At 45.7% G+C, this 27,735-nt stretch overlaps 2 protein-coding genes across 2 annotated transcripts; one reads left to right on the top strand and one right to left on the bottom strand.

Moving 5' to 3' along the window:
• Positions 1-3,745: 3,745 nt before the first annotated feature.
• Positions 3,746-5,064, top strand: LOC100382162 (uncharacterized). Its single transcript, NM_001365473.1, has one exon. The coding sequence runs from the start codon at positions 3,882-3,884 to the stop codon at positions 4,827-4,829; it is 948 nt and encodes a 315-aa protein (NP_001352402.1). The 5' UTR covers positions 3,746-3,881; the 3' UTR covers positions 4,830-5,064.
• A 1,498-nt stretch (positions 5,065-6,562) lies between these two features.
• LOC100191706 (uncharacterized) lies at positions 6,563-8,386 on the bottom strand. Its single transcript, NM_001137135.2, has one exon. It carries the CDS (start codon positions 8,274-8,276, stop codon positions 6,777-6,779), a length of 1,500 nt encoding a protein of 499 aa, NP_001130607.2. The 5' UTR covers positions 8,277-8,386; the 3' UTR covers positions 6,563-6,776.
• Between the last annotated feature and the right edge of the window lie 19,349 nt (positions 8,387-27,735).

The following is a 27,735-nucleotide window of genomic DNA, read 5'->3' as shown; positions in this document are numbered from 1 at the left end:
AGAGGTTCGAAGGCTGGCCCCTCGGAAGGGTTCAACAGCCGCCTCAGAGCACTTGGGCTCCGCGCCTACTACTGATCAGAGGTTCGAAGGCTGGCCCCTCGGAAGGGTTCGACAGCCGCCTCAGAGCACTCGGGCTCCGCGCCCACTACTGGTCAGAGGTTCGAAGGCTGGCCCCTCGGAGGGGTTCGACAGCCGCCTCAGACCACTCGGGCTCCGCGCCCACTACTGATCAGGGGTTCGTAGGCTGGCCCCCGAAGGGTTCGACAGCCGCCTCAGAGCACGCAGAGCGAGGGATGACTCTAGGTACGTCCGATACATGGCCGAGGCTCGGGCTACGCTCCCGAGGTACCCTAGGACATTTCCAAGACCAGCAGGAGCGATTCTGTAACGGAATCCCATTAGAGGGAGGCATCGAGCCCTCGGACCCTATCAAACGGGACCGGGTCCGGCAAATCACCTGCAGGTACTTTTGGAGCGCGCCTCTGGGCCACTAGCCGACCCTTATCGAACGGGGCACGAGCGTCCACTCGGATCACCCGTTAGCAACTCACTGGAGACACCATGTTCGGCGCCTTCCGAGGGCAACATGGCGCTTCCCCCCCCCTCCTTGCGGAAAGGCAACGCAGGGGCGTATGAAAAAAGCCAAGTCAGTCCTTGACCGTCCTCTCGCTCTGCGCGGAGGCTCGGGGGCTCCTCTCGCAAACCCGGCTCCGGCCAAACCGTTGACAGCGTCAACATACCAGCCCGAGAACTTGGAACCTGACTATGCACCTGAGCTACGGCCAGTTCGCATGAGGGAACAACCAGACCGGCCGAGGCATCACGAAACGCGCTAAGACCTCGAAGGAGTCAAACCACTCCTCCGAGGCCTCGTGGGCTACACCCGGCGGGTGCGCTCGCGCGCACCCACCGGAACAAAATACAACCGAGAAAGGTCGGTCCCCTTGCAAAAAAGTGCGACAAAAGCCTCCAAGCGAGTACTAACACTCCCTTCGAGGCTCGGGGGCTACTGTCGGGGACCATAATGAGGGGTACCCCCAAGACTCCTAATCTCAGCTGGTAACCCCCATCAGCACAAAGCTGCAAAGGCCTGATGGGCGCGATTCAGGTCAAGGCTCCGTCCACTTAAGGGACACGATCTCGCCTCGCCCGAGCCCAGCCTCGGGCAAAGGCAGCCGACCCAGGAGGATTCACGTCTCGCCCGAGGGTCCCCTCAAGCAACGGACGCACCTTCGACTCGCCCGAGGCCCAGCTCGGACAGGCTTCGTGGAGAAGCAACCTTGGCCAGATCGCCACGCCAACCGATCGTATCGTAGGAGCATTTAATGCAAGGATCGACTGACACCTTATCCTGACGCGCGCTCCTCAGTCGACAGAGCCGAAGTGACCGCAGTCACTTCGCCGCTCCACTGACCAACCTGACAGGAAAACAGCGCCGCCTGTGCTGCTCCGACTGCTGTGCCACCCGTCAGGGTGAGGCTGACAGCCGCCAAGACCGACCTTAGGCGCCATAGGAAGCTCCGCCCCGCCCGATCCCAGGGCTCGGACTCAACCTTGACGCCGGACGACGGTCTCCGCCTCGCCCGACCCTAGGGCTCGGACTCAACCTCGACGCCGGACGACGGTCTCCGCCTCGCCCGACCCCAGGGCTCGGACTCAACCTCGACGTCGGACGACGGTCTCCGCCTCGCCCAACCCTAGGGCTCGGACTCTGCCTCGACTTCGAAAGGCGGTCTCCGCCTCGCCCGACCCCAGGGCTCGGACTCAACCTCGACCTCGGACGACGGTCTCCGCCTCGCCCGACCCCCGGGGCTCGGACTCAACCTCGACCTCGGACGACGGTCTCGGCCTCGCCCGACCCCAGGGCTCGGACTCAACCTCGACCTCGGACGACGGTCTCCGCCTCGCCCGACCCCCGGGCTCAGACTCAGCCTCGACCTCGGAGGAGCCTCCGCCTCGCCCGACCCCAGGGCTCGGACTCAACCTCGACCTCGGACGACGGTCTCCGCCTCGCCCGACCCCCGGGCTCAGACTCAGCCTCGACCTCGGAGGAGCCTCCGCCTCGCCCGACCTCGGGCTCGGACCGACCACGCCACAGGGGGGGCCATCATTACCCTACCCCTAGCTAGCTCAGGCTAAGGGGAACAAGACTGGCGTCCCATCTGGCTCGCCCCGGTAAACAAGTAATGATGGCACCCCGCGTGCTCCATGACGACGGCGGCTCTCAGCCCCTTACGGAAGCAAGGAGACGTCAGCAAGGATCCGACAGCCCCGACAGTTGTACTTCCACGGGGCTCAAACGCTCCTCCGACGGCCACGACATCACATGAACAGGGTGCCAAAACCTCTCCGACAGCCACGACGGCATGTACTTAGGGCTCTGTCTCCTCTCTACTAGACACGTTAGCACATTGCTACACCCCCCATTGTACACCTGGGCCCTCTCCTTACGTCTATAAAAGGAAGGCCCAGGGCTCCCGTACGAGAGGGTGGCCGCGCGGGAGAACGGGCTGGCGGACAGTCTCTCTCTCTCCCTCGCGAACGCTTGTAACCCCCTACTGCAAGCGCATCCGTCCTGGGCGCAGGACAACACGAAGGCCGCGGTTTCCCCTTGCTGTTTTCCCCCCTTTGTGTTCCGTCTCGCGCCGACCCATCTGGGCTGGGACACGCAGCGGCAATTTACTCGTCGGTCCAGGGACCCCATGGGGTCGAAACGCCGACAGGTTGGTTGCTAAAAGTGTCTTCGCCTCCCCTCATTCATTTCGCCTTCATTTTTGCAGGTCTATTTGCATCCGCTACAAATAGGGCTGGGCAAAAAAAATGTAACCCGATAACCGAACTCGAACCCGAATTACCCAGAATCCGATATTTATTTGGGAAATTTGGATACTAGCTATAAAAAACCGAAGTCATTTTGGTTAATTTGGGTACCCGAACTTCCCAAACCTCAACGGTTCAGCCCAGTACGGGCGGCACCGCGGCAGTGCCCCACGGCCCGTTAGCCTGTTTATGTATTATGTTTGTCTTTGCTGTTTTATCCAACTGAACCGCCGAAGCCAGCATCCACCCGACGCCCGTGAGTTTTTTATTGTTCTCGCTCATGATGTGTTTTACCCAATAGTATATATACGAATAAAGTTGCTGAGAAACAGATTTGTCATTTCTTATCAAGAAAGCATTCATGTAGAGAAACACTTTCTGTCGTTATATAGACTGCCATTATTATGAGGGAAAAACACATTCTTACAAGACAAATAATCATCGAAGGTTTTCTCCAGCACTTGCTCAATCGACGTATTATTTGGGCCAACTGCATGATTGGAAGAATTTTCGGGTACTTCGGGAATACCCGATATCCGAATCCGATTTTTCGGTACCCGATTTTTCGAGTTGTATGAAACCCGATGTGATTTCGGGTAACAATTCTTATAGCCCGAAATTTAAATAAATTTCATGCAAAGGAGATTTTCATCGCTAATCCGGGAGAACCGAATTGGCTCTTCTCACTGGGCAAGTCAAGCCTCGCCTGGCTAAGCAAGGCCAAGCAAAAGCTGGTCGCACATCTCATGGATCACGTGACCCACCTGGCCATCGGCATCGCCGAGCGACCGAATGACGGAGCACTGGACAGTCTGGACAGGACCTCCAATTGTTGGTAAAGTATGTGCTGCGCCTGCGCTGGCCAATTTCTTGGAGCCCAGCCGTGACGTGAGAAATGATTCCAACGACAAAGCTAGTCACATCATGAGAAAGAGTGAGGGTTCTCATCAAATACTCTACCGCCTGCAGGTGCAGAAGATTGGAACAAGGATAGCCTTTCTTCCTGTGCAGCCACTCCAGTGCACGCCGCCGCAGCTTGCTACACGTGCCGGGCAAGGGCAATGGATTCCAGCAGCAGAGTGATCGCCTTCGATTGCAGCTCCTTCAAACTCTACATGGACGGCCAAGTCGAGCGTGCGGCCCAACGCATGGAAACCGTGCCCGCCGGCTTCGACGCGGACACGGGCGTGGCATCCAAAGACGTCGTCATCGACGTCGCCACCGGCGCCACCGTGCGGCTCTACCTACCACCAGTCCAGGGAGCCACGACGAAGCTCCCAGTCGTCGTCTTCTTCCATGGCGGCTACTTCATCGTCGGCTCAGCCCGCGAGCCTATGTACCATCGCTATGTCAACTCGCTGGTCGCCAGAGCACGCGTCGTCGCTGTCTCCGCCGACTACCGCCTCGCGCCAGAGCACCCGCTCCCGGCAGCCTACGACGACTCCTGGGCCGCGCTCAAGTGGGCGGTCTCCGGCGCGGACCAGTGGCTGTCCGACCACGGCGACCTCGGCCGCGTCTTCCTGGTCGGCATCAGCGCCGGCGGTAACATTGCCCACAACATGGCCATCTCTGTGGGCGTGAGCGGCTTGCCGGCCGCTGAACCACCGCGCATAGAAGGCGTGATCCTGCTCCACCCTTCCTTTTCCGGCGAACAGAAGATGGATGTAGAAGAAGAGGAGTTCTGGCGATCTAACAATAGCAGGTGGGCGGTCATCTTCCCGGGCGCGACCGGCGGGGCGGACGATCCAAGGATTAACCCGATGGCGGACGGCGCGCCGAGCCTGGAGAAGCTAGTGGGTGAAAGGCTGCTCGTCTGCACGGCGTCTTTGGACCCGAGGGCGCCGAGGGGGCCCGGATACTGCGAGGCCGTACGGGCCAGCGGGTGGCGCGGGAAGGTGGAGTGGTTCGAGACGGAAGGTGAGGACCACGGTTTCTTCGTCCTCAACCCCGGCAGCCACAAGGCGGTTGAGGTCATGGATCGAGTGGTTGCTTTCCTTGCGGACCAGTGATGACCTCCTCAGGGCACAGCAAGGTCTAGCAGCTCGCCGCAAAACCGGACGTCCTAGCTACGGCGCAGCCGTTCTCAGGCGATTGTTTACTGTCTGTACTCCCAAGAGTGTCCTAGATGAGTTATTGGAATAAACACTACAGTCAATTCAAACCATTCAGAGATGTGGGATATGGATATTTGGTTATGTTGTGGTGCAATTATAAACATCAAGTCAATAACTTTGTTTACCTGTGAAAAGCATTAAACTGCTTATAAAATTTGTTAATTGGGCGCGGAGAATGAGCTTAGCTACCAAGCTATGACAATAAACATGGTATCATGGACATGAATCTACAGACAGCTGCAGAGAGCAAACAGATGGACATGAATCCACAGAGCAAACTTCTTATTTGGACCGCAATACCATCTCCAAAACAGATACTGTTGTTTGTATCGTGGTCCAAACAAATAAGTATGAAACTGAAGAGAGTATCAGATTGAAAGATGAAAAGTAGGAGGGAATAGAATCAACCGTTGGTTCTCAGGCACAAGTTTGAGTCACACTGCCCATATTGTTTCAAAGGACCAGTCAAGATGTATGTCGAAACTAACTTATCAAATGGTAACCATAACTCACTGAAATTAGCACAAGAAATTTGCACAACCATCAGCAGCGTACAAATCCACCTTGCATATGTGAAACCAAAATTTCGAACTTAAGCTGCTACCCCAATATCAGGATCTGAGAAAAAAAAACCTAAATGGAGCCAAATTACAATGCTTAGGGCCATTTTGGATTGGCAAGGACTAGTTAGTTCAAGTAAAAAAATAATCGTTTAAAGTTTACAACTAAAGTTTAATTTAGGGGTGTTTAGATCCCCCTGCTGAAAGTTTATGGACACCTATTAGTGGATTGCTCAGTTAATGGACTAGTTATTAGTTGAGGGCTGGACTAAAAGTTTAATCCACCCATTACTCTACATGCTTGTTCGAACTAGGATTGTTTTCTAGCTACTAGTTAGTCCAAGTGATCCAAACAGGTCCTTAGTTGAAGCAGGCATGTAGTACAAATAGAGCAGTGCACCTATTGCAGCTACCAAATCACAGCACAAGTACTTTTCATCTATCTGATTCACATGAAAACAAATCACGGGAATGTATTTCCAACATTGTTCATCAGGTGATTCCATACTGAAATCGAATTAAGGTTAATAACGGTATTGTTTGTTTCCAAGTTACTAAAACCCATCACTGCAGGTTGGCATGTTGCCAAAAAAAGGGATACAAGGTGGCTAAGTTCATTATTGCATATGGTAGAAAAAGAATACGAGGTATTATATCAATCCATGTCATAAACGTGGGCTGATAGCATGATGCATCCTTTGATAGGATAGGACAAATAAATTTCTGTAGTACATGCTGCAACTATCCTTTATAACCATTGACCATGCGACAAGATCCAATATGTACTAGATTTATCATCCACAATCCCCTCCACCCCTTCACCCAAAAAGAAAGGAAAAAAAAAGCACAGACTCAATTGCTGAGGTTCCCACATGAGTAAGATCTAAAGAAGGAATAAACCGAGACAAGCCTTCCTTCCCCCACAAATTCGAACCCACGATAGACTCAGTGAGTCAGCTCTCACCACTACACCAGGTCTGTATTTCCTTCACCCCAAAAAGAGAAAGAAAAAGAAGTCCTGAGCTTCAATGGTAAAACAAAGCAGCTTGGAACCATAACAGCAGATGTAAGCACATATAACCCATCATAACAAAAAATATTGCACATACAAGATACAAGCTAATAATATGCTCTTTTTTACTATGGTTCACATGCAAAATGTCATAAGCAATTTGCGGCATAACTAGGCAAGTTCAAAAACACTAATTACAATGTAGGGAAGGAAACACAAACAGGTAAAGCACACCTGATACAGGTGACTAGTTGAACAAGAAATCATTACTCAACCATCTGTAGTAGCAAATGGATCATGTGAAGGTCCCACATCATGGCCAATGGTTCTCTGCACCAAGCGCTGCAAGTCAGCCATAACCTTGTGCTCCCGCTTTGACTTCTCCTCGTAGTTAAACATGGCCAATGCTCTCTTATCCTCAGCACTATAAACCTGATTTTCCTTCCTGATACGGATAGCATTCATCCTCTGGTGCCTACTCCCACTCATCACATACCCCAGATCCTCAAACTTCTGAATCTCTTCTGCAGACAGACCAACCTCACCACGCCGTGGGATACGCTTCCCTTGCTGAACATACTGTGCAATTGCGTCACCTTCTCCAGGCCTAAGTGCACCACCATAACTAATATGCCCTTCTGCGCGTGGAAGTGGCATTGGACCAACAGGCATATCGTTCTCCAAGGAAGCCTTCTTCTGGGCCTCAAGGATTTCCTTGAACTTGATTGCTTCTGGATCAATTTCTGGCACTTTAGTTTCTTCAATTTCTTTTACATCATCAGGAGTGGCATCAGAAGGGACCGATTCTTCAGAATCAGATCGCTTGCTCCGCTTCCTCTTCAAGCCCTTATTCTTTTTCTTACTATCCTCCTCCTCTTCCTCCTCAGAGCTTTGCTCCGATGCTGTATCCTGGCTCCTCCTCTTCTTCCTCCTGGAGCTCCTGCTCCTCTTCTTAGATCTATTATGCCTGCGCGACCTCTTTTTGCTCCTATCCCTAGACTCCTCCGAATCATAAGAGCCCACAGAATCATCGTCGCTCTTGCTTTCGTCCTCAATCTCCGAACTGTATGAGCGGTGGCGGTGGCGCTGCCGGCTGCGCTTGCTACTACGGCGACTTTTATTCCTCCCTTTCTTCTTCCTCATAGAAGCTTCCGATCCGCTGGACTCGGAGAGGCTATCAGACTCACCGGATTCTGACTCCGACGCATCCTTGCTCTCCTCCTCGCTAGCCTCCGGCGAGGCCTTCGGAGATACCTTCTCCTCTTCCACGTCGCTGTAGCCGTAGTTCTCCTCGTCGCCTTCAACACGGGGCGGGCTGGGCGTGATGTTCCAGATGCACCTTTTCTTGCTCTTGCGAAGCTTCTGGCGCTTGAGGCGGCGGTACTCGAAGTAGCTGAGGCCCTGGAGTTCCTTGTCGTCGTCGTCGTCATCGGACCAGGCGCCCCCGCCGCTACGGACGGGCAGGACCCGGTCACGGTCCCGGCCGCGGTCGTTGTGGTAGGGTGACCACTGGCGGCGGCGATCGCGATAAGGGCTCGGGGAGCGGTCGCGGCGATCGCGGTAAGGGCTCGGGGAGCGGTCACGGCGACGGGCTCGATATGGACTTGGGGAGCGATCGCGGTAAGGGATCGGGGAGCGGTCGCGGCGGCGGCGGTCGCGGCGCGGGGATGGGGACTGGGAGCGGCGGCGCGGGGATGGCGAGGCGGAGACCCTGGAGCGGCCGGGAAGGCGCACCACGGCCGAGGCGAGGCGGCGCTCCGAGCGGGACATGGCGGCGGCGGATCGGCAGATCCGGATGGTGGGATTTGGGTGGTGACGCCACCACGCAAGGGTTGCGTCGGGGATTCGGATCCTCGGATTGTGGGGGGCCAGGAAGGGGGGGAGGGGAGGTTTTTGCTGAGGACAAGAGACGTAGTTTCGAAATGGCAGTTATTATTGGGCTTTGTGGGCTTCAATGAAGTCCTATTGGGCTGGAATTCGATTTTTTTTCTTAGAGATGGGCTTTTTTGCAAGAGTTTTGCTCTGCTTTTATTAAGGCTTTGTTTAGAACTCATAAAGTTAATAGTTATACAGCTAACAAATTATTATTTGTATTTAGCTGGCTAATTCACTAACTGTTAGGTACGAGTTAGAGTATCTTAAACAAAAAACTCTAAAATAGAGGCCTAAAAATTGAAATATGATCGTAATTACAATGTTGAGGGACTCAAAATAATTTTTTACTGCATGTAAGCCTTAAATAACTATATTTAGAAAATAAATCAAGTTATTAGGAAGTAAATGGTTGGAGATTATAAGAAAACGAGAATAAGGCTCCAGTATATGAGGTATTATATTTAAGACCTAAGAGACTTAGCCCTATAATTATTCGATATTTTTTTTGTAAAATAGGATAACCGTTAAAAGAGTGTTTTATTGTTCTAAGCCTTATATTTAAAATAGGGTCACGTTTCGAGCCTCTCTTGGAGATAGTTTTAGCTAACGAATAGCTAGGGCATTAGTCGGGGTGTTTGAAATCTCTACAGCTAGTTTAGCTAACTATTAGTTCTGAAGAATTTAAATACAACCTAAGAAAGCAAACATTCAAATTTACACTTCCAAACCTGGAATGGGATACCAGCAAACAGGCAAGCAATCCAACAAGTGATAGAAACACCTACGAGCTACATTTTCTAGGAAACACTCAAGTGAGCTGAATTTGTATTACAGCAGACATCATGTTATTACTCAAGCCATACTTCCTCTGTACTAGAATATAAGAAATACAGTTTTATATTTAGCTAAATCATACTAACTTTAATTAAATTTATGAAAATAAGAAAACACATCAATTTATTGGTTAACTGGTTATATTATAAAATATGTTTTGGTAGATTTTTTATATGGTAGATTTTAGTATTTTCTCCATAAATTTAACTAAATTCAGTATAGTTTGATTTAGGATAAACTTAAATCTCTTATGTTTTAGATTTTAGGATGGAGGTACACCTTAACTTTGTTGTCAGTAGCACGCTTCATTGCTGCACAAGTGCGATAGCAATGTATATGGCATCAGTAGGCTTGTTGGGGAACTTTGTTGTCACTAGCACGCTCCATTTCTTTTATTTCTATGTGACCATAAATCAGATGTGACATCTTTTGTAGGTCGCATATGTCATGTCACCTTATTATACTTGCTCTAAATGAAACTCTCTCACCTCCTATAAAACTTTCTATATCTCTCCCTTTTAAACCATTGTAATGCCATCATACTTTTAGGTGACATGACATTTAATAAATATGAAACTTAAATAAAATCAATATTGGGAGTAGCCCTAGAAACGATCTCTTCTCTTCGATTTTCTCTTCCTCTTTAATACTCCGTCTATCCCAAAATATTAGTTGTTTTAACTCTTGGTTTATATCTATGTTCAATCTCTCTCTCTCTCTCTATATATATATATATATAATAAATACATTATTTTTTATATAAGTCAAATAAAAATGGAAAACGAATTTTATTTTGAGACGGAGGGAGTAGTTATTTTTGCAACGTCATCAAAATGCTTAGTTGACATTAAGCCTGTTGGGGGCCTTCGGCTTCCGAAGGTCCTCAAAAACATGATTTGACAATGTTTTCCAAGTGAAATATGTGAACAAGTGTCTTCGGAATCGGGTTACGGGTATACAAGAGTATGGTCAAGACGAAGCTTGAGTGGGACGGAAGGCGATTATGACGAAGGATAAGATGATCACGAAGCTATGCGCAGAAAAGCTTCGGCATGACAGCAGAAAAGGGGAACCGACTTAAATATGAAAAGCCAAATTAGACCTTGAAGAATTACTATAGAGCTATTTATAAATGTAAAGGGCATTAATGTAATTCTACACGGGCTGCGTCCCGTGCCTATAAATAGATGAACAGTACTTCCGTACTGTTCAGGCTGACTTGGCATTCGCTTTTCGCATCACGCCTGTACCTTTACTTTCCGTCAATCCGAAGGTACATTTATAATTTGTTATTATAAATATGATAATGCAAATAAAAATAAGTTGATGATAATATCTGTATTATTATTCGTATTTTATATACGCATTCTTCTTTGTCATCTATAAAGCTTACAAAGGTCTCTTCCTTCATAACCTTCATTCGGAATTCATTATATCCGAAGGGATATAATGTCTTGAAAGACGAAGGACTTTAACATTTAACACTTTTTATGATGCCTTGTTCTTAACTCTTAGCATTTGAGAACAAGTCACCAATATTGGCGCCCACCTCCGGTGAACTCACTTCCATTTTTTGAGTTTTGAACACCTTCGGCAAGCATCACCTTCGTCATGCCACCGAACAAAGCTCCAGCAACAGGGGCTGCCACTCTGCAGCCGTTGGACCCCAATCAGGATGTCCTTTCTCTTAGGGAGGCCCGAAGCCAGAAGAGGAAGGCCACCAGTCCAACGCCTCCGGAGGACGACTTGGATCAAGAAATCCAAAACTTGGAGATGCTCCATCAACAGGTCCAACGGAAGAAGGAAAAGATGGCTCGTCTAGCTGACCTGCAAAGGCAGATAGACGAAGCCTCTGAAGAAGTTCGTCATCTTGCTCAAGATGACCATAACCGAAGACCTCCGCACAGAGAGCTTCATCAGGAGGGCTTCTACAATGAGGACGACTGGTATGAAGATTTCCATCATGGAAATTTTGCTTTTGATGATACTTCTCCTCTGTCAACAGAACTGCAGGCTACACCTTGGCCCCAGTCTTACAAGCCACCCCAGCTCCCCATGTACGACGGTCATTCAGACCCGAAGCAATTCTTGATGAGTTATGAAGCAACCATATCTTCGTATGGTGGCAATACTGCAGTCATGGCAAAGTCTTTCGTCATGGCTGTCAAGAGTGTTGCATAAACCTGGTATTCCTCTCTTCGGCCAGGAACAATCACCTCATGGCAAAAGCTAAAGGACATGTTGATAACCAGCTTCCAAGGGTTTCAAACAAAGCCGGTCACTGCTCAAGCTTTATTCCAGTGCACCCAGGACCATGAAGAATACCTTCAGGCGTATGTCCGAAGGTTCCTGCGTCTGAGGGCACAGGCACCAACAGTGCCCAATGAAATTGTCATTGAGGCCATGATTAAGGGACTTCGACCGGGACCTTCAGCGCAATACTTTGCCAGGAAGCCTCCTCAAACTTTGGAGAAGCTGCTCCAGAAGATGGACGAGTATATTCGAGCTGACAATGACTTTCGCCAAAGAAGGGAGGAAGCATTCAGGTTCTCTGAAATGACCAGGGGCTTCGGAGGAAGATTCCATCTGAGGCACGTCAGGTCAATTCACAACTCTACTCAAAGTGATGATAGAGGGAGTCAACAGCAAAGGCCACAGTACTCCTCGCAAGCTTCGGGGCAGCAGCAAAGCTCTTTCAGGTCGCCAGCGCCAAGGGGCAGAGGCGCCAGGGGCTTCGGGGGAAGATTTGGGGATCAGCCAAGAAAAATTTACTGCCTATTCTGTGGTGAAGACAAGGGTCATACCACCAGGATGTGCCATGTTACCATCCAGAAGCAAAAGGAGATAGCAGCAACTGCAACACAACAGAGTCAGCCGAAGCAAGTCATGCATACTGCTTCGTACCATTCGCCTTACATTACAGAATATGTAGGCAATCACCCTGCAGCTTCTGTTGCTTCGGCAAGTCAACCCCAAGCATCTTGGCAACAGCCTCCACCGCCACCACCAATGCAACGAGGTCAGCAGCCAGAAGGGAGTCAACACACTCACCTCCAGCGGGACTTCAGAGAGGAGTCCGAAGCTCGCACAGTCAATAGCACTGTGCCAGAGTCGAAGCATATTTACTGACAAATATCCTACCTCGACAGCAGCTTTTCGCATTTTCACATTCAGTATTACTTTCTTTTTAATAAGGAACAATTATGGGAAGTTTAAGAGCTTTTTATCGTTTTTCAATCTCTCGTAACAGTTTCGCTTTTTACCATAATGAAAATATATCTTCTCCATAGGCTTGAGTTGCCGAAGCATGAGAATTCATGGTGGCACGGAGGACCTTCGAATTATCAAAAATTTGTTCTAAGGAACGCAGTGCAATTTCTTCGAAGCAGCAAAAAAGTCGTTCCTAAGGGAGCACAGTGTAAGTTTTCTGCTCAAAAGTCGTTCCGAAGGGAATGCAGAGCTTACAGCGAAAAATAAACGCTGATTCCGCTGAAAGTAAAAGGTGAAGAAGCTCCTAAGGGAGGCTTACAGCGAAAAATAAGCGCTGATTCCGCTGAAAGTAAAAGGCGAAGAAGCTCCTAAGGGAGGCTTACAGCGAAAAATAAGCGTTGATTCTGCTGAAAGTAAAAGGCGAAGAAGCTCCTAAGGGAGGCTTACAGCGAAAAATAAACGCTGATTCCGCTGAAGTAAAAGGCGAAGAAGCTCCTAAGGGAGGCTTACAGTGAAAAATAAATGTCAACCTTCGGCAAATATCATTTTGCATAACATCACATCATTACATCATTTGCATAGCATAACATCATACATCATAGTGCATCAACAACGCAAGAAGGGGGGTCTCGATATTGATATTCGAAGATTGTTTTGAACAAATAGTGACACGGCACAAAAAATAGCCATTGAAGAGTTATACCTTCGCCAAACTCTGAAATGGAAAGATCTATTGATTATTGATTTTACGAGGATTGGTTACTGATTTTATGAGAACACGGATATTATTTACGTAGCATGAAAAGAAGGGAAGGTGTTTTTTCGCCGAAGGCTCAAAAACGGTATGTATATGATGTTTCATGCATAGTAAAGAATAGAACTATAAACAACTAATATATTACATCCAAAGTTGCACAATATTACACATGATTCTCAACAAACATTACATTCTAAATGTTTTTACAACAGCATCTAATCTTCCCTTAGGACTACTTCTGCAGCTTCGTTTTGTAGCTGATCAACAACTTTATCCATGATGGCTTCGGCCATTTGTCTAATTTCGTCATTGTAGGATCTAGGACACCGGCTAGAGGGGGGTGAATAGGTGGTTTTGACTAAAATCAAAAGCACTAGGTAAATTTAATCAATATAACAAGAGGAATAAATTCTCTAGTGACAATAAGTAAACAATGTATGAGAAACAACTACGGTGATTGAATACTTGAGGAACAATATGCAAAACACTAATCACTTGCAAGGCAATAAGTAATGCAAGAAGGTAGAGACACCAAAATTTATCCGTGGTATCGGTGATTTGCCGATCACCCCTAATCCACGTTGAGGTGGACTTCAAGCTCTCACTTGCTCCTCTATCAAGACACGGCTTGATCTTTGAGCCAAGTGGACAAGAAATCACTCAATACCTCGATTCCACTAATGTCACCTTTGCCGCTCCGGCGAGGTAGGCGCGAACCCCTCACAATCAACACCGCGGCTTCTCCACAATCTTCTTGGAGAGCTCGACGGAGACAATCACCCGAGTCGTCTAGGAGGCGGCAACCTCCAAGAGTAACAAGCCAATGACGCTTGCTCGGTGTACCACCTAGTGCCTCAAGAATCACCGAATGATGCAAATGCATTAGGAACCCTCAATCTCTCACTAGAATGCAATCTCAAGCAAAAAGTGTGAGAGAGTGAGTTGGAGGATCACAAATGAGCTCAATGTGTGCAAGGAATGGCCAAGAGAGCTCTCTCACACGAGCTACCCTTCTATTTATAGTCCCCCATCAAAATCCAACCGTTATGTGCAAAAAGCACCAGTTCTGCGCACACGCGGACGGTCCACGCCCTAGGGCCGGACGGTCCGCCGTACATACAACGACTATAATTTCTGTTTGAAAACTGTGAGAGCTGTCAGAAAAGGTGGATCCGGACAGTCCGCCCTCCAAGGCCGGACCGTCCGCGACCTGGCAGCTTGAGGCACCCGACCCTCGGACCAAGAACAGTTAACACGGGCGGACCGTCCGCCTATAAGGCCGGACGGTCCGCGACCTGAGACAGTACTGTCCGGACTAGTCTCCCGGACAGTCCGTAGTACAAATCTACAAAATCACACAGTCCCTGTCCAAAACATGTTTGACACTTGCGGACTGTCCGCCCAACACAGTCAAACGGTCCGCGCTATAATTCAGGGACTGGCCCGAAACCAGCCTTCTCTGGTCATGACTGCGGACGGTCCGGCCCTAAGGCCCGGACGGTCCGCAGTGCAATGGAACAATGTGGCTTCCGAAGTGGTCAGACTTCGGACCCCTCTGGTGAATCGCGGACGGTCCGCCCTCAAGGCCTAAACGGTCCGCGCATCCAAGACTTTGCAATTTTCAAACTCGCTTTTGAAAGAACTTTTAACTCAAAAAATTTGAAGCGTTGTTAGTCCTCATGCAAATGCAACTACTTGATGCTCTATGAGGCACTAAGCTTTACACAGATCAAAGTCATTGACCCCTCTTAATAGTACGGCTATCTAGCCTACTAATCCGGTCAGATATCTTCTCTAAACTCCTCAAGACCGGCAAAAACAAAACCTATATTATACCTTTGCCTTTATTTGATCCACAACCAATGCTTATGATTCTCCAACATTTCCTGTTCTATGTGGTCCAACCCTGCATTTTTATTTCTCCAAGAATCATTAGTCCATAAGCAGTTGTCATTAATTACCAAAACATCACCAAAGGGGCCTAGATGATTCACAATCTCCCCCTTTTTGGTAATTGATGACAACACTACATAATATATTAAAGAGAAGTTTAGTTTTTCCAAATCTCCCTCATACCTAAGGTATAAGATAGATTTTGGAGATGAGTTTCATAGGACTTATCTTGATTTGAAGTTCTGTCCGAGAGATAGATAAATCCCAATAAAACTCAGTATGTAAGAAAGGCTCCCCCTAAGTGTGTGCAGGATTATTTGAAGCTGAAGATATAACACACATAATATATCCGAGTTTGATGGAGACTTTCCTACAATCATGGTTATCGAGGCATACAAGAGATGATACGTAGAGTAAGCGCAGCAATTATAATCACTCCTCGATTAACCACACACAGAGTAATTTGAACTAAAACATAGTTCAACCCACAGAATATTACAGATAATTGTCCACAGACATACGACATAGAGTTAACAGTTCAAGCCAGTTCCAAATGCATAAGACATAAACTAATGCATGCGACATAAAAAGGTAAATATGCATATGCACGGTCATAATGTCCACATAGACCAACAACTCCCCCTGAATGTGACATTTGACAACTTCTCTTCTCAGCGCTTCTCTCCCCCTTTGGCATCAATTGCCACAAAGGAGAGGCCTCACTGATCACTGGGTGGAGGATGCATGTTGTAGTAGTGAGTGCTGAATGTGTCAAAAAGAGAGGAGAACTGAAATCTTGCTGGAGTTGTTGCTACCTCTGACTGATATCATGCATGCTGTCATTAGTAGTAAGATTATCAAATTGGCTGGAGAGAGCGCCCATGTTATCTTGAAAACTCTGCTGCATATTATTCAGCCTGGTCATGATGGGATCAGTGACATTAGTGTGAATGTGATCACGAAACTCAGAAAACTCAGAGTTGAGCGCATCCCAGTTACTGTCAAAGCGAGACTGCATGTCATCTAGGCGGTGATCCACATGTGTCATCATGCCCTCAAAGCGAGTATCAATATGGGTCTCAAGCCCCTGCTGCATATTGTGAAAATATCAAAGTAGCCTAGACCAGGCTGCCAATACTGCTGAGGCTGAGGAGGAGGTGGAGGAGGAGGCATCTGCTCGGCCTCAACATCAGGAGCTGCTCCTGCATTATAGCCAGGGTCTTCCTCATCATCTGGGAAGGGAGTGAGTGGCCTGGTGAGAAACCCTATCTCATTCTTAAAGGGTCTGAACGGTGTGTGAACAATCTCGCAGGGCCCCTCAAATCTTGTCTTGGCTTTGATGAGAGCCATAATATAAGAAGCATATGCTAAATTTTGGTTCTTGTCCATCTTCAAATCATTGAGTTGTCTCATCATGAATAGAACAACATTCATTACCTCACCGTTCATGATGTGATGGATAATATTCCAGAATTTGTCTCGTATTTTGCTCTTATCCCCACTCTTGGGAAGAATAGTGACTCTAGCAATCTTGTTGATCACAGCAGGATGATGCCTGAGTCCTGCTGTCTCTCCAAACCTCCTGGGTATTCCCAGCCTTGCTGGCTCATAGAATTGCACAAGGTCCTCAAAATTATCCTCGGTGTAGAGATCCAGGCCAGCTGAAATGGTGCCATAATCCAGACTGTTGGCAGTGGCAAAGTCAGCAAAAGAGGCAGAATAGCGCTTGAAGCCAGTTATCCAGGTGATGAATTCTTCTTCTATATCAATCTCTGAGGTGGCCAGGAATTGCTTGACAGCCATTTCACTGAAGTCTGTTTGTTGCCCCATAAACTGATACAGGCCACACGTCTCAAACTTAGGGATCAGACCCTCCATGACTGATTGACCTAGCATGAAGGACCAATCAATCACCTGATGTTTATGAAAATTTGTATCCACCAAGGTGCCCCAAAAAACATCAAACTGCAGCTGAGTGTGGAAAAATTGAATATTGGTGTCAGATGGCAGAGTGTATTGATTCATAGTCCGCCTTGAGCAGTACTTAGCCATAGAAAACCTCCACTTTAGATATGTCCATCCTGTGGTGTCAATGGGATAATCGGGATGAACATGAGGAAAGTCTTCAGCATCCATAGATTCAGTGCCCCCAGCTGAGGATTGGGCCTCTGAATCAGTGGTTGGTGTATAGTCAGCATCATCTCCACGAGGGCGCTTTGATTTAAAGCGACCTGCAAGTTTCTTGCGGAGACCACCAAAACCACTGCAATAATGTGACAGACATCCATAGATAAATAGTTGATACCAATCACCACAATAAAAAGGAATAGAACTGCATTGCTCTGCCAGGGTCCGGACGGTTCGCGCTAGGGGGCCGGACTGTCCGCGCCAGAGGCCCGGACGGTCCGCGCCCACCAGGCGGACAGTCCGCGACCGACCAGGGGCGACTCTCCAGAACCCTAGCCGCCACAAACGTTGAATTGATGATTTTGTAGAGAATATCTATCCAAACGAGTTCAAAATTTTGCACAACATTCACAGTGAGTAGAACTAACAATCCCACCAATCAGATTTGTAAAACTACTGCTCAATTTCAGATCAGAGAGGAAACCCAAATAATCTCAAAATTGAAGAGATTTGATGAAATCCACAAGATTATGAAATACTGTGATGAAGACATGTTGATTGAACGTTGCCACAAGCTGTCGGACTGTCCGTGTGCAACGTCACTTCTCCGTCCGCGCACAATCGACAAAGGAGACTATTTAGCGAGTGGAGAGCAAGAGAGAAGGGGCAAGCAACACAAATGACAAGTCTGCGGCCTCTGTCCGATTTTACTGCCTGTCGCGGACGGTCCGCGCAGGGGCGGCGGACGGTCTGCGCCCTGATGAGGTCAGACGGTCTGCATTGCTGATCGGACTGTCCAGTTCCTGATGCTGCGGACGGTCCGCGGTCCATGGGCGGACGGTCCGCGGCCTGATACTCATTTTTCCAATGTCTGTCCACTTTCTGATTTTGAATTTCAAATCCGAATTGGTGCTCATATATGGACATTTCGACCAATCCAAGAGTTAGTATGCATGCATATTCATATTATGAAATTGAGTAATGCAAATTTTTGTATTAAACTATCTAGAGCAATTTAGAATGAAAAATGCATCAATAATACCAAATAAATAGCATAAAGAGCATATTTAGAACCGAGATGCAACACGACACATGCGTGATCAACTTCAAGCCACATTTGAGAGATCGATCACATTCATTTCACTTCTTAAAGAACAAAATCTTGTTTCATCCAAAGGCTTTGTAAAAATGTCTGCTAATTGATCATCCGTGCCAATGGAATAAATAGAGATATCTCCCTTGCCAACATGATCCCTTAAGAAGTGATGCCGTATATCAATATGCTTAGTTCTTGAGTGTTGGACCGGATTGGTAGCCAATTTTACCGCACTCTCATTATCACATATGAGAGGCACATTCTTGAAAATAATTCCATAATCCAATAAAGTTTGTTTCATCCATAATAGTTGAGCACAACAATTTCCGGCCGATATAGCGATAGAGAGAGCAACCGAATTTTGTTTTTTAGAAGACCATGAAACAAGAGATCTACCAAGAAATTGACAACAACCGGAGGTGTTTTTTCTATCAACTTTGCACCCCGCATAGTCCGAATCTGAATATCCAATTAATTCAAATTGAGCACCTTTGGGATACCATAGACCAATATTGGGAGTATACTTCAAATATCTTAGAATTCTTTTAGCGGCCTTCAAGTGAATCTCTCTAGGTGAAGCTTGAAATCGAGCACACATGCATACACTAAACATAACATCGGGCCTAGATGCGGTAATATAAAGCAAACTACCAATTATTGAACGATAAAGTTTTTGATCAACCATAGTACCTCCTTCATCTAAGTCTAGATGACCATTTGTTGCCATTGGAGTCTTGATAGGCTTTGCATTTTCTAAACCAAACTTCTTGAGCATGTCCTTCAAATATTTTGATTGACTTATAAAAATTCTATCTTTCAATTGTTTGATTTGAAGGCCAAGAAAGAAGCTCAATTCTCCTATCATAGACATTTCAAATTCTTTTGACATCATTTTTCCGAATTCCTCACAAAATAATTCATTAGTAGATCCAAAAATAATATCATCAACATATATTTGACAAACAAATAAGTCTTTGCCAATTCTTTTAGTGAATAGAGTAGTGTCAACCTTCCCAATTTTGAAGTCTTTGGAAAGCAAGAAATCACTAAGCCTTTCATACCAAGTGCGTGGAGCTTGCTTAAGCCCATAGAGAGCTTTAGAAAGCTTGAACACATGGTTAGGTCTTTTGGGGTCCTCAAAACCGGGAGGTTGTTCAACATACACTAGTTCACTAATCTTACCATTTAGAAAAGCACTCTTTACATCCATTTGGTAGAGCTTGATATTATGTGCACAAGCATAAGCAAGAAGAATCCAGATTGCTTCTAATCTTGCCACGGGAGCAAATGTCTCCCCAAAATCCAATCCCTCAATTTGAGTATATCCTTGTGCAACTAATCTTGCCTTGTTTCTTACTACCACACCATCTTCATTGTGCTTGTTGCGAAACACCCATTTTGTACCAATAACATTGTGGTTCTTTGGTCTCTCAACAAGCTCCCAAACTTCATTTCGAGCGAAGTTATTTAATTCTTCATGCATTGCATTCACCCAATCAACATCAAGTAGAGCTTCATCTACACGGTTAGGTTCCATACAAGATACGAAAGAGAAATGTTCACAAAACGAAGCTATGCGAGAGCGAGTTTGAACACCCTTACTAATATCACCCACAATTTGATCAACCGGGTGATCCTTCACAATGGAATGATGAATTCTTGATACCGTTTGATAATTGCTAGTTGAAGCATTAGGAGGAACCGAATGTCTTGAAGTACCTTGATCATGAGTATCTATAGTTTCATCATGTTGTTGGCTTTGGTGATCTTCCTCATTTAGAGTTGAGGATGAAGGAATGGCAACCACACTATTTTCATCATCATCTTCCTTTGGTTTTATTTCACCAATGGCCATTTTTTCATTGCATTTATCAATTGAGTTCCCCCAACATCATCGAGATTATCACTCTCATCTTGAGACCCATTTGTTTCATCGAATTCAACATCATATGCTTCTTCAATAATACCATGAGTTTTGTTGAAGACTCTATAAGCTTTACTATTTGATGAATATCCAAGAAGAAAACCCTCATCACATTTCTTCTCAAATTTAGAAAGTCGGCTTCCCTTTCTTAAAATATAACATTTGCAACCGAATACCCTAAAATATGAGATATTTGGCTTTCTACCAATGAGCAATTCATATGGAGTTTTCTTCAAAAGCTTGTGACAATATAGTCTATTTGATGAATGACAAGCGGTATTTATTGCCTCGGCCCAATAAGAATCTGATATATTATATTCCGCTAACATAGACCTAGCCATATCAATGAGAGTTCTATTCTTTCTTTCAACAATACCGTTTTGTTCCGGGGTATATTTGGAAGAGAATTCATGTTTAATACCCTTGTCATCACAATATTCATCAATTCTCGCTTTTTGAATTCCGACCCATTATCACTTCTAACCTTTTTTATGTCGAAATAAAATTGATTTTGAGCCAATATAGCAAATGACTTGAATGTTTCAAACACATTAGATTTGTCTCGAAGAAAATAAACCCAAGTAAATCTTGAATAATCATCCACAATCACAAGACAATAAGAATTACCACCAATACTTACAAAAGATGTGGGCCCAAATAAATCAATGTGAAGTAATTCCAAAGGTCGATGAGTGGACATTTGACTTTTATTTGGATGAGTGTTTGCCACTTGCTTCCCGGCTTGACAAGAGCTACACAATTTGTTCTTCTCAAACTTCACATCTTTTAAGCCACGAACTAAGTCATGCTTGGTTAACCGATTGAGTTGCTTCATTCCAACATGACCAAGTCTTCTATGCCATAACCATCCTAGTGAAGCTTTTGAGAATAGGCAAGTTGTGAGCTTTGCCTCATTAGATGAGAATTCAACAAGATAAAGATTTTCATGTCTAAAACCTTTAAACTTAAGATTGCTACCATCAACACTAGAGATAATAACATCTTCAACCGTGAAATTGCAACAAAATCCTAAATCACATAATTGAGCTACGGAAAGTAAATTAAATTTCAAAGACTCAACCAAGAGCACATTTGATATAGAATGGTCATTTGAAATAGCAATTTTACCCAAACCTTTAACCTTTCCTTTGCGATTATCTCCAAATGTGATACTATCATAATTTGAGCAATCTTCCTCACTCATTTGGGTAAACATTTTCATATCTCCGGTCATGTGTTGAGTGCATCCACTATCTAACACCCAATGATTCCCTCCCGCATTGTAGTTTACCTACAAAAGGAAATCAATCTCTTTTAGGTACCCAAACTTGCTTGGGTCTTTGGATGTTAGTGACCAAGGTCTTTGGCACCCAAATAGCTTTCTTTTTGTTTCCAACAATTGAAGTACCAACAAATTTAGCATGAACACCTTTTGCATTATGAGAAAGAACATAATAATGCTCAAAACAAGTGGAGGATACATTTTTGAACTTGGGACAATTTTTCTTAACATGTCCCTTTTTGTGACACTTGTGACACACTTTGTCACATTCTTTCACAAACAATGTCTTTTGCTTTACAAAAGCATTCTTTCCTTTCTTGGGAACATATCCAATACCTTCACGGTTAAGAGAGCACCGTTGACTTCCCAATATGAAATCCAATTTAGCCTTACCACCATATGCCTTTTCTAGGTCATGAGTTAGAGTGTTTACTCTATCTACTAACACTTCATTCTCAACAATAATTTTTGATTCATCAAGAGCAATGTTATCATTGAGAGAAATTTTGCATTTATCACAAATAGAGTTAGTAGGTAGTGGTTCACTTGTAAGACTATCAAGTAAGTCACAAGTGACTCCAACATCCTTAGTGACCACCTCAACTTCATGCACAATAGATGATTTTTGAGCATCCGCAAGCTTCTCACAATTTTCTTTTAGGTCATTGTGAGAGGTCTTGAGCTCCTCAAAAGACACTTGGAGGTTTTTATACAATTCCTTCAAGGTCTTAAATTTTTCTTTTTCTTTGTGCATGTAGTCATCGGCCTCACCTAACATTCTAACAAGATCATCATATGAATAGCCATCATCATCAACATCATCGATATCATCATCATATTTTATATCATTTAAATCGGTGATGATTTTTACCTTAGCATCTCCCTTTGCCATGAGACAATGGGGGATGAGAAGAGTGAGGGAGCTTCCTTGATGGCAATTCCGGCATTAAGCTTGGATGAGGTGTCATCATCATCATCATCTGAGCTATCATCCGAGTCCCATTCAACTAAGTAGGCTTTGCCATCTTTCTTCTTGTTATAGTATTTCTTTTTCTTCTTGTCACTTTCATCTTTGCCCTTCTTCTTCTTGCTTGGGCAATTCATGGCAATGTGACCGGGTTCCCCACACTCAAAACACTTTCTATCATTGAAAGCATTTCTTCTAGATGTTTGACCTCTCCTAGGTTGACCTCTCTTCATCTTCATGAATTTATTGAATTTCCTTACAAATAGAGCCATGTCACCATCACTCTCACTTTCATTTTCTTCATCATTACTATCTTCCTTTTCAATTGCCTTTGAGGCCTTAACTTTGAGAGCAATTGATTCATTTTTCACCTTCTTTGCCAAACTTAAAGCATCGGCTTGTGACTTCTTAAATATATCTTGAGTGAGAATTTCTCCCAATACTTCGGTTGGAGAAGTTGTAGATAGATCACTCCTTACAAACATTGTCACAATGATCTCATATTTCTCCGGAAGTGATCTAAGGAACTTGTGAGTGAAATCCACATCCGGTACATTAAAACCAAGTCCCTTGAGTTCATTTACTATCTCATTTAACCGATTGAACATATCGGATACACTCTCATCTTCTTTCATAATAAATTGCTCAAACTTCCCTTTGCACACATATAGTTTGGCACTCTTCACAATTGTAGTTCCTTCATGAATTTCCATTAGCTTAATCCAAATCTCATGAGCGGTTGTGAGATTCTTGATACGATTGAACTCATTTATATCAATAGCATCATAAAAGACATTCATGGCTTGATCATTTGTGAGGATATTCTCATTATCACTAACGGATGGTTCATCTTCTTTCAACACAACAAATTCATCCTTGACAATTGGCCAAATTTTTCCACCCATTGCTCTAAGATGCATTGACATTCTTATTTTCCAATAGTCATAATTATTTCCATCAAAATGCGGTGGCTTCCCAATGTGCACATTATTGTTACTAGCCATTTTGTCCCACTCCGGGATGATTAGATCCACAAAAAATGGAGTCCTCGGCTCCGATACCACTTGTAGGATCTAGGACACCGGCTAGAGGGGGGTGAATAGGCGGTTTTGACTAAAATCAAAAACACTAGGTAAATTTAATCAATATAACAAGAGGAATAAATTCTCTAGTGACAATAAGTAAAGAATGTATGAGAAACAACTACGGTGATTGAATACTTGAGGAACAATATGCAAAACACTAATCACTTGCAAGGCAATAAGTAATGCAAGAAGGTAGAGACACCGAAATTTATCCCGTGGTATCGGTGATTTGCCGATCACCCCTAATCCACGTTGAGGTGGACTTCAAGCTCTCACTTGCTCCTCTATCAAGACACGGCTTGATCTTTGAGCCAAGTGGACAAGAAATCACTCAATACCTCGATTCCACTAATGTCACCTTTGCCGCTCCGGCGAGGTAGGCGCGAACCCCTCACAATCAACACCGCGGCTTCTCCACAATCTTCTTGGAGAGCTCGACGGAGACAATCACCCGAGCCGTCTAGGAGGCGGCAACCTCCAAGAGTAACAAGCCAATGACGCTTGCTCGGTGTACCACCTAGTGCCTCAAGAATCACCGAATGATGCAAATGCACTAGGAACCCTCAATCTCTCACTAGAATGCAATCTCAAGCAAAGAGTGTGAGGGAGTGAGTTGGAGGATCACAAATGAGCTCAATGTGTGCAAGGAATGGCCAAGAGAGCTCTCTCACACGAGCTACCCTTCTATTTATAGTCTCCCATCAAAATCCAACCGTTATGTGCAAAAAGCACCAGTTCTGCGCACACGCGGACGGTCCGCGCCATAGGGCCGGACGGTCCGCCGTACATACAACGACTATAATTCCCATTTGAAAACTGTCAGAGCTGTCAGAAAAGGTGGATCCGAACAGTCCGCCCTCCAAGGCCGGACCGTCCGCGACCTGGCAGCTTGAGGCACCCGACCCTCGGACCAAGAACAGTTAACACGGGCGGACCGTCCGCCTATAAGGCCGGACGGTCCGCGACCTGAGACAGTACTGTCCGGACTAGTCCCCCGGACAGTCCGTAGTACAAATCTACAAAATCACACAATCTCTGTCCAAAACATGTTTGACACTTGCGGACTGTCCGCCCAACACAGCCGGACGGTCCGCACTATAATTCAGGGACTGGCCTGAAACCAGCCTTCTTTGGTCATGACTGCGGACGGTCCGGCCCTAAGGCCCGGACGGTCCGCAGTGCAATGGAACAATGTGGCTTCCGAAGTGGTCAGACTTCGGACCCCTCTGGTGAATCGCGGACGGTCCGCCCTCAAGGCCCGGACGGTCCGCGCATCCAAGACTTTGCAATTTTCAAACTCGCTTTTGAAAGAACTTTTAACTCAAGAAATTTGAAGCGTTGTTAGTCCTCATGCAAATGCAACTACTTGATGCTCTATGAGGCACTAAGCTTTACACAGATCAAAGTCATTGACCCCTCTTAATAGTACGGCTATCTAGCCTACTAATCTGGTCAGGTATCTTCTCTAAACTCCTCAAGACCGGCAAAAACAAAACCTATATTATACCTTTGCCTTTATTTGATCCACAACCAATGCTTATGATTCTCCAACATTTCCTGTTCTATGTGGTCCAACCCTGCATTCTTATTTCTCCAAGAATCGTTAGTCCATAAGCAGTTGTCATTAATTACCAAAACATCACCAAAGGGGCCTAGATGATTCACAGTCATCCCCCTTCGTGTGGGGGCCCGGAGATAGCTCAGCAGGTTCTGAGGGAAGAGAAGATACGAATATATTACTATTACAAACCGTGAACAAGTTCGAAATCAAAAAATTACAACGAAGAGTCAAAAACCACTAATTAATACCTATTTGCCCTTCGGGCTCTGCGCTTTTCTCAGCGGCCTCTGCTACTTTTCTAGCATCATGAATGCCTTTTTTGCTTTTTTGAATAATTTCTTGGGCCATTTCTCGGCCACCATTGTCCCAGATGTCGGTGAAAATTTTCCACCGACCAGGCTTGCTTCGGCCGAGGGGTCTTTTATATCTTCGGAGGATAAGGCAGTTTCAGATTGTGCCAAAGATTTCACATGCTCACAGCCTTTCCTCTCCAAAATAGTAGCAATCCCCCTGGCACCCGAAAAGGCACATATGTCTCCGTGACTATTCAAGATTTCCTCAAAGGCCTCAACTTCGTGACTGATCCATTCAATTGGGCCTTCGGGGTCACCCCTTGTGAAGTTTTCTTCGCTCGAGGATGCGCCAACGCTGGCGAAGCTGGTTTTTATTTTCTTAGCGCATTCTATAGATTTATTATAGCACCTTTTCTTGGATGCACGAAGCTCTTCAACGTTTCTTTCTAAATGATTTGCCCACTGGTCACTAAGTTCTCGCTTCGTCTCTTCAAAGTATGCGTTCTTCTTTAGCTCTGGCTAACTGTTTCCGAAGATCCTCAATTTCGCGCTTCTGAGCCTCAGCTTGAGCTTTAGAAGTAGCTTCGTCTTCTTTTATCTTATCCACCAATGTAAGCAGAATTTTATCTTTTTTCAAAGCTTCGTTCCTCAGCTTAATAACCTCTGTTCGTAGGTTGTTGAAAGCAATATTATAACTCTCGTCTTCAGCATTCTTTTGCGCCCTCAAAGCGTTGCTAAGTATTAAACCCTATATGAAAAGAATTAGTATAAAAATAAAAGAATAATTCAAAAATTATAAACTTCCAAATATACAATTTTCATACCTTCAGACTATTATATGCGAGGCTATCTGCAAGATCGTCCTTTGTCATAGCGCAGAGGCCAGCTTCAAGCTTCGGGAACCCCATACTTCTAGCCATCTCCCGGCAGACACATAATTCTTTGTTGTCTGGGAGGCAGTATAAGAAGTCATCTTCGTCTGTGCCATTGAATACTAAGGCCCCTTTTGGATACTTCAGTTCTCGGGCATAGTGATTAGCTTCAAAAACCTCTTCTTCAGATAATCTTTTTCTCGAAGCATGTCGTACAATATAATCAAGTACCGCGGAAGATGCTTCGGGGGCAGCAGTGCCAGTTTCTTCAGTCAAAATTTGTTCTGCTGTTTTTGTTTCTTCGGCTTCTAAGGATTTCACCTTGGCGGGCTCGGAAGGCCCAGCTTCAGTTTCTGCCTGGTTCTTTGAAGCTTCAGCAACAAAGGCTTCAGTGTGCACTTCGGAAGTTTCAACAATTTTCTTCGGAGTCGTGCTTGAAGACTTAATTGTCTCCAAAACATCCAGCATGTTAACCATCCTTTTTCTTTTGGGGGTCACTGCTGGACCCTTTTGGCTTTTTGTTGCCTCAATTTTTGTTGAAGGACTTAAAACTTCTGATGTCTTTGTTTCTTCAGCCCTCGGTTCTTCTATTTTTTCCGTCGCTGGCACTTCGGCCAGCCCTTCAATATTTGGCAGGGGGGTTGGCTCTTTAGCTTCGGTGGCCGAAGAGGTCTCACCGACAAACTCAGGCACTGTGGCCGGTTCAATATAACGTGGCCGGTGTGTGAGAACCTTTACCCTTTTCCTCTTTGGCGCCGGCTCGCTAGGAGCAGCTGAAGCAGTTTCCTTCGCAGAAGATATATTCTTTCTTTTTTGACCCCGCGTTGGATAGCGGTAGTCGGGGTAGACAAATCCAATTGCATCAAATACTCGGTTGAGTCTCTTCTTCTTTCGGCCTCCGAAGGCCGCTGATAATGCAGTATCTTCGACCTTTGAGTATACTCCAAGCAATTCATCACTTACGGTCTCAATACTTTTTAGCCAGTCATCATCTGGCTCGACGAATTTATCTCCATATTGGAATGTGTATTTTAGCCTAACCAACCCACCTTCATCAGTTTCTTTAACAGTCTCCTTCGGCATTCCCCACCGTTCTACAAGTGGCCATATTCTGAAGGCAATGTGTTCTTGAACCAAATCCCTTGTCCCAATAAAAGAGCAGACCACGCCGAAGGCTCTCTGGCATTCTTCGGCTGCTTCATTCATTTCCACCTTCGGCCTCCGGAGGCCGAAGCGTTGCCAGATAGGGCGCATAATGATATCTTTAATATCTTCCCGTGTTTTCAAGTCATTCTTCACATAAAACCATTCCGTCATCCAGTCGTCGGGCCACCTCTTTCGAAAGGTTGGCACGGGGCAGCTTGACCCAGACCGGGCGCCGAAGCTGTATCAGCCAAAATTGTTGTGATACTGCTCTTTACCCCAGGGTTTTGTCTCATACAATAGCTCATGT

Source organism: Zea mays, chromosome 7 (genome assembly GCF_902167145.1).
Source record: "Zea mays cultivar B73 chromosome 7, Zm-B73-REFERENCE-NAM-5.0, whole genome shotgun sequence".
Classification (NCBI taxonomy): domain Eukaryota; kingdom Viridiplantae; phylum Streptophyta; class Magnoliopsida; order Poales; family Poaceae; genus Zea; species Zea mays.
Note: the sequence above shows the minus strand (reverse complement) of the source record. Positions and strands in the feature narration are given on the sequence as shown.

Bases quoted from the DNA above. Each gene is read 5' to 3' on its own strand.
- LOC100382162 (NM_001365473.1), top strand. From the start codon at position 3,882: ATGGATTCCAGCAGCAGAGTGATCGCCTTCGATTGCAGCTCCTTCAAA.
- LOC100191706 (NM_001137135.2), bottom strand. From the start codon at position 8,276: ATGTCCCGCTCGGAGCGCCGCCTCGCCTCGGCCGTGGTGCGCCTTCCC.